The sequence below is a fragment of the Quercus robur genome, chromosome 9 (genome assembly GCF_932294415.1).
Source record: "Quercus robur chromosome 9, dhQueRobu3.1, whole genome shotgun sequence".
In the NCBI taxonomy this organism is placed as follows: domain Eukaryota; kingdom Viridiplantae; phylum Streptophyta; class Magnoliopsida; order Fagales; family Fagaceae; genus Quercus; species Quercus robur.
This window is the reverse complement of record NC_065542.1, coordinates 22080010-22094662: the sequence shown is the minus strand read 5'-3', so window position 1 is coordinate 22094662 and position 14653 is coordinate 22080010. Positions and strand designations below refer to the sequence as shown.

Sequence of the window (14653 nt, the reverse complement as noted above, 5' to 3'; positions counted from 1 at the left end):
AAAGTTTAGGGTACAAGTATAATCATGAGTATAGTTTAAAATGTTAAAGTATAATAGTATCTCCTTTATTTTCAAGCAATTGAGAAGATGAACAATGGCCTCTTTTCATATGATACTATGTTTTTTTCATTTAAGTTAACAAGCCCAATCGACAATAAAGTGCAAAGTGTAACATAAATGATAATTTAAAGTGTTAAATATACATTTTAAAATTTTATAATGTAAAATGTAATTTATGATATAGTTTTTTTTAAATGATATAATTTAAGTAGTCCTTTATGACAATTGTTTATAACTCATAAAATATAATTTTGATACTACTTTTAGAAATATAAAATATTTCTAAAAATAGTACTAAATTGATTTACTGTTTACATTCCCCATTGTAATTTTCGCTTAAAAAAAGCAACTACTAGAATTCGGCAAGTAGAAATTTTTGAGAGAGAGAGAGAGAGAAAGGGGGGATGAATCGAGAGAGCTCTTGACGAAGCTGGAAAGAAACATGTGGTCAATATCCAGAGATGTGTAATTATCTTTTTCTCTCTCTCTTTCCTTTTATTTATCTTTTACGAAAGCAAAGAAGAAATATTCATTTTTGAGACCGAAGCGTAGCCATTGGTTTATCCATTCCTCCATTGAACATTGCCCTTTGCCTCCCGAGCAAATAGGGGGCATTGGTTCGAATGGTTACTAACTAGTTCTGTATGAAGAAGAAGAGGAAGGAAAGCTATCAGTTTTTATAGAAACCCAGCAATTACTATAAAGCTTATAAACCCCAAAACCACACCAACAACAAAGACAGGTATATATATATATTCTAGAGACAGACAACATAGATAGATAAAGAGACAGTCATAGGATAGGAGTTTTATCTATGTCTATGTCTCTGTCTCTTCCTCACATCTCCACTTCTTTCCTCTCCCCTCCAACTTTCCAATATACACATGGGCATTCCAAAATCTTTGCCTTTTGGCATCACAGAGGGAGAGTGAGGTTGAGACCTGCTTCTATGGTGAAAGGCCCACATGGGTTTTTCAGGGTTTCTTCTTGTTCCAGCTTCAGAGGTGAGAGAGGCGCAGCAGAGTTTGAGAGTGGGGCTGAAGAAGAAGAAGAAGAAGAAGAAGAAGAGAGTAACAGCGATGAGGAAGAAGTGGAAGTAGAAACAGAGGAGAATTGGAATTTTGGGTCTTGTCTCTTGCCTGACAGATGGGATGTCCTGGGTCTTGGACAAGCCATGGTAGTAACTTTAAACTTTTATGGGGTTTTCGTTTTTTTTGGGGAAAAGTTTGAATTTCCGAGAAAACTAGTGAGTTACATGATTTGCAATTTTTCTGACCATGTTCATTATCAGATTCCTCAATTTGTATATTGGAAATTGCTCAATATTTCGTGTGTGCATGTGTGAAATGATGGAGGGCAGTGGTTTTTAGTTAGGAAGGCATGCATTTAATCTCATTTGGTAGCAATTTCGGGGTGTTGCATTATATCAATATATGGATTACTTTGTTATTGCACTCTTTAATCGTGTGAAGCATCTGTCAAAATAGTTAGAGGACTGAAATTTGGTTTTCAAGTCTTTAATATACGCAATTATAATCATTATATAAGGTAAATGTTGAAAAAACTATGACTTCTTCAATATCTTTAAAATGCACTGTCAGTCTGTCACTTGTATCTGGTATTATGTTGGAATTCAGCACTAATTTTATTTGTGATTAAGTATCTCTGATTGTAGCTTCAAAATTTTAACCTTTTCTTATCTGATGTTCTACTGTGGTATTATATTAATAAAAGTTTATTCTTACTTGCACGTTTGTTAACTATTGTTAGGTTGATTTTTCCGGCATGGTTGATGATGAATTTTTAAATAAACTGGGATTAGAGAAAGGAACAAGGAAGGTTGTGAATCATGAGGAGAGGGGTAGAGTTTTGCAGGCTATGGATGGATGTAGCTACAAGGCTGCTGCTGGTGGATCTCTTTCCAACAGTTTAGTGGCCTTGGCTCGGCTTGGTAGTAGGCCCATTGGAGGCCCTGCCTTGAATGTAGCCATGGCTGGCAGTGTGGGCAGCGATCCATTAGGTGGCTTCTACAGGTCAGGCTCTGTTTTGACTAGACTTGTTTGTTATTTGTTTTTATCTATGTCTTTATTTAGAATTGAGTGAAACCAAACTTCTGGTTAGGGAGACTCTGGCTGGTTGTTTCCACAGCAAGTTAAAAAATAAATAAATAAATAAAAAGGAAAAGGAAAGAGAGATTGCCATTATGGATTAAGTATGTTAAAGGAGTAGATGTCAAGCAACTTTTGGTTTTTCCTTTTGACAGAACTGATATTGTTGATTATATTTTTATTTGATAAGTAAGAAGAAATATTATTGATAAAAGAATAGCAAGAGAAACACAAAGAGGTCATGGTAGTGAACAAAAGAAAAGAAGAAACAAAAAGACAGAAGCATCCCCTAATCTATTCTAATAGATGAAGGAAAATCCAAAAGGGTAGAACTATCCGAATAACCCCAACATCAAAACCAATCAAAGAGGGTCCGCTGGCAAAACTCTAATAATTGAATCACAGTTTTTCCCTCATCCTCAAAAGACTGCCTATTCCGTTCAGTCCAAATAATCCACATTAAACAACCTGGAACCAAATCCCAAATATTCGAGCTATGCTTCCCAAGCCAATGATACCAGCAAAATAATAAGTCTACAACTAAACCTGGCATGACCTATTCGATCCCAAACAATCGAATCATATACATCCATAAAGAATGAGCTATCGGACAGAAAAGTAACATGTGATCCATAGATTCCGCATTGTTGCAGCACAAACAACAATGATTCGTCAAAGGGCAACCACGAAGTATAAGGTTATCCAAAGTTAGAATTTGACCATGGGCTGCTGTTCACATAAAAAAAGCCACCCTTTTAGGATCCTTAGGAAGTGTTTGGTTTGTCAATTTCCATAATTCATATCTCTGTTTCCATAACTCATAACTCAAAAATGGTGGGACCCATAGCAAAAAGGTTGTTTGGAAAGTCCATAACTCTGTTTCCATCACTCAATTCTCTGATTTTTGAGTTATGAGTTATGGAAACTGAAAACACATTTTGGTTGTTTTTAGTTTCCATACCTCATAACTCAATGGTAATATTGTAATTAAACACACATAGGGGACTCACAAACAGTACCCAGCCGCAACTTTTGACCACTTTTGACTTTTTTTTTTTTTTTTCCTTTCTCCTGGGTGGGCTGTTCGGTTCTTTTTTTTTTTTTTTTTTTTTTTTTTTTTGCACTGGTTCGGTATGTTCTGGTTTTTATTTTTTTTTTCACTGGTTCGGTCTTCATGTTCTGGTTTTTTTTTTTTTTTTTTATATTTATTTTTTTTTCACTGGGTTCAGTGTTACTGGTTCGGTCTTCATTTTTTTTTTTTTTTTTTTTTTTTTTTTTCCACTGGGTTCGGTGACATTGAATGAAAAAAAAAAAAAAAAAAATCCTAGACTATGTGACACGTAGGGATGGCAATGGGGCGGGGCGGGGCCGAAGGATGAGATCTTCACCCCCGCCGTGCATGGATTTTTCTTGCCCCATCCCCACCCCGCCCCACATGACGGGGAAAATTTCTTGCCCTATCCCCGCCCCTTAAGGCCCCACGAAGACCCACGAAGCCCCGCCCTACACCGTAAACCTTTATTTTTTGTTAATTTTCCCTACAACTATTACTATTTTTTCAAATAAAATGACATGTTTCAATAATAAAAATATATTTGAAATTATAAATAAATTATAAACAAAAACCCAGCTTGTAAAATAGATATGGATTTTAACAAGCATAAAGAAGCAGCGTTGTTAAGCAGCCAAATGCCTCCACAAAATTACAAAAACAATGACACAGACACATATTTAGAGCCACAGACCCCTAACTCATTAAAAAAATTATATTATGTTCATGATGAAAAGTAAGTTGAGAAAGACCGTATGAATCATGAATGAAATAAGCAATTCAATAGTATATAAATTTGTTTATAATAAATACAAAAAAAAGTTAAAATTGGTACCTTATTTCCAACTTTGCTAGAGAGAAAAAAGAGGTAGAGCCACGTTAGGTAGAATAAAATAAGCTAATGATATTCTTGTTTAAATAGTAGGGTTTTAGGGTACGATAAAATTACAATTTAACCCTTATTAATGCGGGGCGGGGTGGAGATGGGGCGGGGCGGGTCTAAAAGTGTAAACCCATCCCCGCCCCGCCCCGTGGTGCGGGTCTAAAATCTCGCCCCATCCCCGCCCCACCACCTTTGCGGGGCGGGGAAAACCCGCACGGGGCGAAGCAGGAAGGGGCGGGTCAAGCGGGGCGGGGAAAAATTGCCATCCCTATGTGACAGGTATGAGACCCACAAATAGTGTGAAAAATATTGAGTGATGACAAGTGGGTGATGGTGCCAAACGGGTAGGGTATTTTGAGTGATGAATGATGAGTAATGAGTGATGAGTGATGAGTAATGAGTGACGGAAATTGAGTGATGAGAAAAAGTAAACCAAACATGGCCTTAACTTTCCAAATTCCCTTCCAAGGGAAAATGGAAGGAGTTGCATTTCGAATCTTATGATAAAAGGACCGAGTATCAAACTTCCCACTGCCATTAAGATCCCAACAAAGTCTGTCACACCCTCCACCCTTTGGAATTCGGGTTTGGATGAAATGAAGAAAGGAGTAAGAAGCCGCCAACTCTCAATCATTGAATTCTTAAGAAACCTTAAACTCCACGCTCTGTCATTATCACCCACTGGAGGGCTTAACACCTCTGAAATGCAAGCCTCCTTATTAGCTGAACACAAAAATAACTGAGGATATAGAATTTTGAGAGGAATATCCCCAATCCACTTATCATGCCAAAAAAGAATACGAGAACCGTCCCTCACCACAAAAGAGAAATGCTTAGCGAAGTTTCCCACCCTTCACTAATGCTCCGCCATAACCCACAATCATGAGCCCTACTACAAGCTCTAGTGCACCAACCCCCTTTTCCTTCCCCATATTTCATGGCAATGACCCTACGCCACAAACGCGAGGTTTCATGGCCATACCTCCAAAGCCATTTTCCTAATAAGGCTTGATTAAAAGGCACCAACTTCCGAACTCCCAAACCACCCAACTCACGCGGCAAGCAAACCTTTTCCCAAGCCACCAATGGAAATTTGAAGCACTCAACTATTGAAACCCACAGGAAGTTCCTTTGAATGCGTTCCAATCTAGTTGCCACAGCTTTAGGGATAGTAAAAAGGGAAAGGTAATAAGTCGGAAGGCTTGAAAGGGTACTCTTCAACAAGGTGAGTCTACCACGCCGCTTCCAGCCTGAAAGCTTCTTATCCATCCTCTCAAGGATTGGATTCCAAATAGAGGGTGTTTTCTACAAAGTACCCAAAGGCATACCCAAGTAGATCATAGGCAAACTTTCCACCCTGCACTGAAGGATATTAGCCAAAGACTGAATGTTACGCACCTCCCTAATAGGGACAATTTCACTTTTCCCCACATTCACCTTCAAACCAGTAAAAGCTTGAAAATAGGTCAAAACCAGCCTAATAGAAAGAATCTGCTCTCTAGAGGCATCACAGAAAAGAATGGTATCATCAGCAAATAGAAGGTGAGAAACACGGATACCAGTGGTAAATAATCTTTAAATTTTGACTTATAACTTCTGGTAGTCTAGTAATGTTGTGTGAGATAGCAAGATACGAGTTATATCTGTCTTCTATGTTATATGAATGGCCTAAAGGAAAATAGGTTATCTAATTTCACAATCAATCTAGATGGTCAGTTAAGCACTTTGGTCTTATCCATGACTGAATGCTCTCTTGCTGGAATTTTAAACTCCAGTTACTGATAGCATGGGCAAGTTATGGATTATTGAAATGATCTGATTCTGCTCTTGGGGGTTGGATAACTCAATAATTCCTCATAAGCTAAGCTCATAGTCTACTACCTTTCTGAATATAAACTCATTATTAAAGTGGCTAACACTATAGAGAAACTGCAACATAATCTTACTTCCTCTTTTGTTTGGGGCAGGGTGGGAGTTCCAAGGAGATCAAAAGATAAAAAGATGTAGTTTTTGGTCTGCAATTTGTGTCCCCAATGATCAAGGTCTATGCATTAGATGTATGTTTGGGTAGAAAATAAGACACTAAATGTAAAGACCTCTATCTGGCTAATAGGATTACTATTCTATCTCCTTGGAAGCTTGCCGTTGAAAATATTGAGTTGTTATGGAACTATAGTAGGTGTTTAGCTCTTACGTGTTATGGAAACAAGGAGACATTGGTTTTTTGGTCGTTTTCCTTGCCTTTTCTTGCAGGAACTATTTGCTTATGGTTATTCTTTCAATAGTTTACTTGACCAGATCTGTAAATACAAGCAATATCCTATATATGATGAGTTTGATGATCTTGCTGCCTGTTTTAGATTTGACACATGAGCTGCGTGCATGTGTATTAAATTCCTTCCATGACTTCAGGGTGTTATCTTTTTAATTCAATGGATGTTCCTCTGTTGACTAACTTGAGGGGTCTAAAAGAGGTTAAAAATCAAAGTGCATCTGGAGCCATTGTGATGAACACAAATGGTTACTCATTTGAAAAAAGAAAAAAGATTCTCAAACAGTCATCAATGAGGTATCAAACACCTCTCTTGGCCCATGTTAAGATGGTCCCCTCTTTCAATTTATTGGAGGTATTTCTAGCTGAAAAACTTCTCATGGTTGAACGATAGGAGATACTTATATTTCTTTACTTATAACTAGAAGAACCTGGGAAAGTATACGTTCCTCTGGAAATTTTATTATCAGAATGAATATGGGCAAACAGTTGCAGTTGATGGAGTAGTCATCTAAGAGGTCATTTTTTAGATCATTTCATGATTTTCATCCATATGTTCTTTGTCCTGTGTGTTTCAATGGAAGATTGCATTAGATTCTAAAAGCTCGAATTTGTGTGAAAACACGAGCTGTTTAGACCCCCAAATTAAAATTACGACTCGGTTGATTTTACTCTAACTTAAACTAAGTGTAGAATAAAGTAAATGCGAACGACCAAACAATATAACTACTCTAAGCCATATTCATCAAATATCAACAATAAAATGAAAGCTAAAAGAGTAGGGAAGAAGAATGCAAACACAAGATAACACACCGATGTGTTATCGAAGAGGAAATCGAAGAACTCGGCGAAAAATCTCTCCGCCGCCCTCCAAGCGGTAAATTGATCCACTAGAGAATGAGTTAGAGTACACGAACAACAAAAGACCCTCCAAGCCTAGTTTACCCCATGTACTTGAGCCCTCCAAGCTCTTGCTACCAACTGACTTGACGAAACCTTGTCTTCTCTAACTCTCCGGATCTCACAATTCAACCCGATTGCATCCACCAAACAAATGGCTTCTTCCAATGCTTCCCAACAGCACCAAAACCTCACTTTACACTCAGGATGGGTGTGGTAAGTGTTTGAACTATCAACCTCTCAAGGATTTGGATATGGAGAAGGAGTTGAGGAAAACCATAATGGATTGTGTAGAAGATTGTGAGTATAACAATCTCTCACTCTCAAGGGTAATGGCTAGGGTTTTCTCTCTGAAAAGCACTCCTCTCAATATATGGGTAATGTGAGTATATATAGTGTGGGTAGAGATCTAGTGTATCAGATATGACAAAATGGCAAAACAAAATGTTTTGCGGGTATCTTGTGGGAAGACATTACTCGCGAAACACTCACGAAAATCAGCTGTCACCATCTGTCATAACTCTTAGTATTCCAGTTATGTGCTGAGCACACGGCTTCACTTTGTGGGAAGTCTCCTCGTGAGCTACCTGTGAAAACTCCTTTGATCTTCAATTTTTCTTGAGTCTTCACACTCTCTCTCACACACAACCCTTACAATGAAATCTCACATAAGATACAGGGTATATAAGATTGAACAAAATTACAATAAAATTTGGCACGGAATTAAAGCTAACACAAATTAGTTGTAAATCACAACTTTACAGATTCTTATCAGTTTCATAGTAGAATTGCACCCACATATTTTGTGGGTCTTCTCTCTATAGCATTCTCTAAGTATTTAAATTGGTCACAAGGATTGTCTGGGGTTAACTTTTTGATACCTCTCTTAATAGTTATTCGACTTTGTTGCTTCTGTGATGGAATAAAATTTGACTTCCTCTCATAATGTGTTTAATAGGACAAAACTGCGTCGGGCAAATGTGCAATTTCTATCTGCACCCATCAAGGATGGGACAACAGGGACAGTGATAGTTCTGACAACTCCAGATGCTCATCGTACAATGCTTTCATATCAGGTTGGCTAAATATATGTAACATCTTTTTACTTAATTTATGAAAGTTTTATGGTTTTACTTTTACCCCAAAAAAGAGTGTTAAGTACTTAAATTCATATATTACTGATGCGGTACTTTTATATTTATGCTTGGTGTGGAATTTTCCAGCTGTTGGCTACGTCTTGTTTCCTCTAATAATTTATTATTGAATAGAAAATGTCTGTACATTCTATTAATGGGCTGGCGACTAACTCATACAATCTAGATGTAGACTGAAAATGTAGGTTCTTGGGCTGAGAGCTTTTAAGTTGTTAATAGTGTGTTAAATGATCAATTGGTGCACATGGGAAAGTTGAATCCTGTTATTCTCTTCTCTTCTCTCTCTCTCTCTCAAACACACACACACACACACACACACACACTTTATTCCCTGGCTGAAAGTTTACAGGCTTATGCACAATTTGATTTATTTGTTTCATCTTTTTGGAAACCATTCACAGGATGATGACTATATGCAAATCAATTAACTTCAGCAAGTTATGGTTTAGTTAACTTGAAAATTATCATGAGTTCTGAAATTTATTGGGGGCTTGCTTATGAATAAAATAAAAAGTATACACATCTTTAGGATCCTTGCATATCCAAGGAGATGGTGAGGGAGGAACTAGAACAAGAAATCTCAATTTTTTTGGCTAGTGGCTTTTCAAGGTATGAATGGCCTAAATTACTCTGGAAATGATGATGTTATTTGACTTTCTAAGTTTTTTAGTGCCGATAACTTTTGTGAATCATCCATTGCTTGTTGGCCTTTCTTCTTATTAGTTGCATTATTACTTTACTGATTATAAAATAAATTATTTTAGCTGAGCAAACTTATCAAAAATAGTTTTCTTAAGTTACTTTGCAATAGGCAGTCACCTGTCTTTTAATTTCTAATAGAACTTTTGGGGCAGTTTAAAGTTCACATATAAAATTTACGTTCCAAAGAAGCTCTTATCATTTCGTTAGTGTGTGTAAATTGTCTGTGAAGTGAATTGAATGAGACACTAATATATATGCCCCCTGATATCAGGGCATGCCGTCAACTGTCAATTATGATCCAAGCTTAGCTAGCATAGTTTCAAAGACAAACATACTTGTTGTTGAAGGGTATTTATTTGAATTTCCTGATACAATTAAAACAATCGCTAAAGCATGCGAGGAAGCACGTAGGTGTGGAGCCCTGGTTGCTGTAACAGCATCCGATGTCTCCTGCATCGAGAGACACTATGATGATTTCTGGTAAGATTGCTAGCTGACTTGGTTATCTTATTATAGAATAATCACATAGATGGCATGATTCTTTATGCCTTAATAGGCTTTTGTTATTTAAATTTGCTAAGACCTCTTCCCTCCACCCCAATAGAAAGGATGAATAAAATAGCTTTTACTAAATTTAATTAACCCAATTGTGGTGGTTAGTATGTTTCTCTTTAATGTGGTTGACAATCTTATGACAACCTTTGCAATAGTGTAAATGAAGCTGAATTCTTTGACAACCTTCACAATAGTGTTGCATAAAGAGGATTAGGTCTCATGTCCTCAAGTGCCCAACATGCCAATTTCCAATAGAATTGTCCTGCAAATTATTGCCCTAAGTGAAATCTTTAGCATTGGGATGATGATGAAGATGAGGTGGAGGTGGGGCTATATTAAATGAACAAATTAATCCTAGTATGATCATAAGGATTGAGGACGGACCAGGGACATTGCATGAACTAATTGGGCTTTCTATACAGTTGAGAACAAGTATTTTGGGGCAACAACTATTTCCATAATTCTACGGAAAGGGATTTAGGCAATAATTATTTCTATAATAATTGTATAGAAATCAGTTTAATTATTGAAATCCTCAGAAGAAGAAAGAAATGGGATCATTTATTAAAATCTTCAAGTGTCAAACTCCAAATATTCTTCGCTAAAATGGTTAGCCATCATAAAGAAGATGGACTCAAATGAATGCTACTAAAAAACTATGGATGGTTCCAGATCCCAGGTTGCTAGGTGCCTGTTGCTTTTATAGATTGTGAGGGGTAGAAAAAACCTTAGTTCCAAAGCTATTTCATCTTCTCTCTGGTTTAACGCCTGAACTTTTTGAAACCAGAGAATTAATTGTCCAATTTTTAAAATTCATTCTTGTTTGTTTTATATTTCCTTTCAATTTTTTAATACATTCTATTATCTCATTTATCTGATTAGTACTCCCTCCGTCCCACTTTTCTTGTCCTCTATTCCATTTTGAGATGTCCTAAAATATTGTCCTGTTTCTAAAAATAAAAGTCATTAATTTACTAATGTTCCTATTATACCCCTATTAATTTACTAATTCAATTTTTTGATAAATTTTTTTAAGGGTAGCTTTGGAAACTTATACATTTATAAAAGGTAGACAAGATAATAAATGATATTTTCTTAAAAAATTTGACTTTTCAAACAGGACAAAAAAAGTGGGACGGAGGGAGTAACTTTTTCCTCATTGAAGACTCCAATCTGGCAATCTCCATTCATATGCTGAAATCGTTTTCTCTGTGAACAGTTCATTCAGTTTTATTTTACTTTTCTTTCCTTTTCTGCTGTCAGGGAAATAATAGGGAACCATGCCGACATTGTTTTTGCTAACAGTGATGAAGCTAGAGCTCTATGTCACTTTGCATCAAAGGAAAGTCCCGTTTCAGCTACAAGGTATCTGAGCCATTTTGTTCCCCTAATCTCAGTTACTGATGGGCCAAGAGGCTCTTACATAGGTGTAAAAGGAGAAGCAGTATATATCCCTCCTTCTCCATGCGTACCAGTGGACACTTGTGGTGCTGGGGATGCATATGCATCCGGTATGTTGTATGGTATTTTACGGGGTATGTCAGATTTGAAAGGAATGGGTACATTGGCATCTAGGGTTGCAGCTACAGTTGTGGGGCAACAGGGGACCCGGCTTAGGGTTCAGGATGCTGTTGAATTAGCAGAATCGTTCGCATTCAACTATGATAGTTCCACGATTCGATCAGATGTCGGTTCAGATCATATTTCCAGCTTATAGTCGGGTGCTGTAGGCCATGTACATTGACATATCATTTATTTGTAATCACACATTCCTTTGTTGATATCTTTGTGAGAATGTACACATTGGTTATTCTGGCAATGAAATAGCTTAGTCTTTGAGTAGGTAAGCATATTGTCATGAAATCTTAATCACACTGTACCAGAATGTCACATTTTAACATGTGCTTGATTTATCAGGATGCCTATCCCTTCAAAGTAACAAATTTGGAACTTCTGACTTCATAAATTTTGACAATGAAATACCCTACACTTTACTATTGTAACCTCATTGAAACATCTCCTTTTTTGACAATATTGAGAAAACTAGTGCATTTGACTTCAATAAAATCCTCTACATTTCTTTGATAGCTTAGATTGGCTGATGATGATATATTTTGAGCCTTTGACAAATAGCACCAAGTATTGAATGCTTTTGGTCTTCCAACAAGCCAAACATTGCTCTTTAATTTCTGGGTGCATAGAAAATATTTAATACTTAGATTTCCTACGTGCACAATGTTGAAAATCCATGCTCTCTTTAACTGTTTGTCAGCCTGATGGTTATTGTTTTCAATCTTGTCTCATTTCTTCCAAGAAACAAAGTTCAACGTTCAAAGTTTCATATTTATGTTTGGTAGACTCATTGGCTCCTTGGAAGTCCAATTCTTAAGTTTTGGCTTGATTGAAGATAAATAAGTATGCAGTTAACAAAGAAAAATTGAACACAAAATGGAGAACAAGTAGTTAAGATAAAAAAGAAAAGAAAAAGAAAAAGAAGTTTTTCATTAATATATGGGTGTAGTAGTTAGCCAAATCTTTTTTCTGTATCTGATAAAAAGTGTGGAACCAGTTGAGGATTTTGTCTCCTCTATTTGCCCACCTAAATGGTCCCAAATAGATTAAGGACCTCTTTCATGGTAAATATCTATGTACAACTTGTTTAATTAAGTGGGCATTCAAATTTCAATTCACAGAATGCGTTACATCAATGCTTAATTAAGTGATCTTCTAATTCACACTATTGCATATTTGCAGTCTAATCTTCCAGATACGTTCACACCTAGAGGATGTTCAATTGGGTGATTCATGATTGACCCAATTTTGAGCACCCAAATTAGGATTGCTTGATTGGACCTTCCATGTGCTTTTTTTATTTTTCTTTTTCATACAAGTAGTGAGGGATGTGGATTTGAACACCACAAAAATTACTAGGCTCTTGGCTTATGTTCTACCTTTTTTATTCTCAAGTTGCACAAGTGTTCTAGTCATTATCATGAAAAAACAAAGGTGAACTCTGAAGCGAAACTTCTTATGATGGTAGCTAAGATAGTTATGTGTAAGTCAAATCTTGATAAATATCTTTTAAAATTTCCACTGAGCTCAAAGAATATCTTGCTTGTTTCTCAAAAAAAAAAAAAAAAAAAAAAAAAGCTTTTTTGCTCTAGCTCTCTTTTAGTTTCTCACATGTTCGTTGTCAAGGTAATTCTGTTACTCACAACCTTGCTAGACATGCTAAATATGTCACAAGTTTTTTGGTGTAGATGAAAGATGTTCCTTCCCACCTTACTGTGGTAATCCAAGCGATATGGCTTTTCTTTAATGGAATTTTCAGCCTTTTTTTTAAATAAAATAAAATAAAATAATGAATCAAAAATTGGGTTAGGATTAGAACTACTCCTTTCTAATTTATGCTCTTGGCCTGACATTTGCATACAAAGAATTTAAGTTACAGGCAATTTCTAATAGTGTTCATTGTCCTGGCTAACTCACCATTCATTTAGACGCAAATGGTAGTTGGAAATCGAATGGAAAATCAACTTTTTTTGGGTAAGGTAACGATTCTTTTTTAATTCTGTATTTGCATATATGTAGGGATGGAAAAATTCAAACCTAGATAGTACTCCACAATAATTATTTTTTAATTATAAATATGAAATATGAAAATATTAATATAGCCTTCACTATGTATGTATAATTTGTTTGGTATCAATCAATAATGTGTACTTATGAAGGATTAGGACATTTGGTTAGTTTCCTCCGTAATTCAAAGTGCCTATCCATCCCCAACTGTATTATGGAAATGAATACACAAGCTTCTCACCTATAACTACTAGAGATTACCAATTCTGCTACCCATTTTTCAGTAGATTTTGGCTTGTTTTGTAGGCCATCTCGAATTTATTGAATTTTGAAAAAGAGGGGGAAAAGGATAACCATCTGGTCCATCTCTAGTTTCTACACTGAATTAAGTGGTTATAAAAAAAACTATAATTAAAGGAAAAACAAATTATCAAGAATTAATATTCCACTGTTCTTTATATATATATATATATATATATAAATAAGATCGAATTTTAATTTATGGTGTCCGCTCCATAATATTAGTTCTCAAGGCAAGACAATAATTTATTTTCTGGTGTAATATCTTATTTGACTGTAAAAGATTTTATCACTTGATTGTTGAAATGTGAAACAATTAGCTTTATATGGACATTAATTTGGTGAAAACTGTTGAAGGGAATAATACAGACATTTTTTTTATTTTTTTTATTGGTGGAATAAAGCAGACTTAAATTAAGCATCCCTTAAAAAAAAAAAAAAAAAAATCAACTTCCTGTCTGATTTTCTATTCACTTTACGTTTCCCATTTGTTGTGCTTAGTTTGAGAAAAATATACTTCTACAGAATGATAAAATAATAAAAGGAAAAGAAAAATGCTACCAACCTCTATAATTCCTGGGACACAAAAAGGGTGACGTGACTCAGTACTTGAGCTCTAAGTTTCAATGAACAATAAAAAACTAAAATCTAAAATTAAAGATATAATATTTTACACTAATGATATAATTTGAAGTGAAAGTGATATTCCTCAAAACAATAGAACATATCAACAATTGGAAGAAAAAAAAAAAGAGTGAAAAATATTATAATATTGCCTCACAAATATAGCTAACAGGCATGGATCTCAATGTTTCATATGCAACAAAATGACAAGTACAAGTAGATCATTGGGTTTTTTTTTTTTTTTTTTTGGGTGTGTGTGGGTCATTGGGTCTTGCTTCATGTCCAGGTTCATATGATTTTGATGGTGGAACATGTAAATTACCATATGATTCATCATGCAAGTAAGTTGGTGATATGGGTAACCTAACAAAAGATTAACCAATCGATGTTAAGTCAACAAAATAATTGTGGACTTAGTACGTGCAACCTCTCATCTCAGCATTAATTATGAGACAGATATCATCA

The 14653-nt window shown here is 35.7% G+C and overlaps 1 protein-coding gene across 1 annotated transcript; it reads left to right on the top strand.

Moving 5' to 3' along the window:
- Positions 1–459: 459 nt before the first annotated feature.
- LOC126699577 (uncharacterized) lies at positions 460–11532 on the top strand. Its single transcript, XM_050397478.1, has 5 exons — positions 460–1237; positions 1831–2093; positions 8233–8350; positions 9402–9610; positions 10949–11532. Exons 1-5 carry the CDS (start codon positions 875–877, stop codon positions 11400–11402), a joined length of 1407 nt encoding a protein of 468 aa, XP_050253435.1. The 5' UTR covers positions 460–874; the 3' UTR covers positions 11403–11532.
- Positions 11533–14653: the final 3121 nt, after the last annotated feature.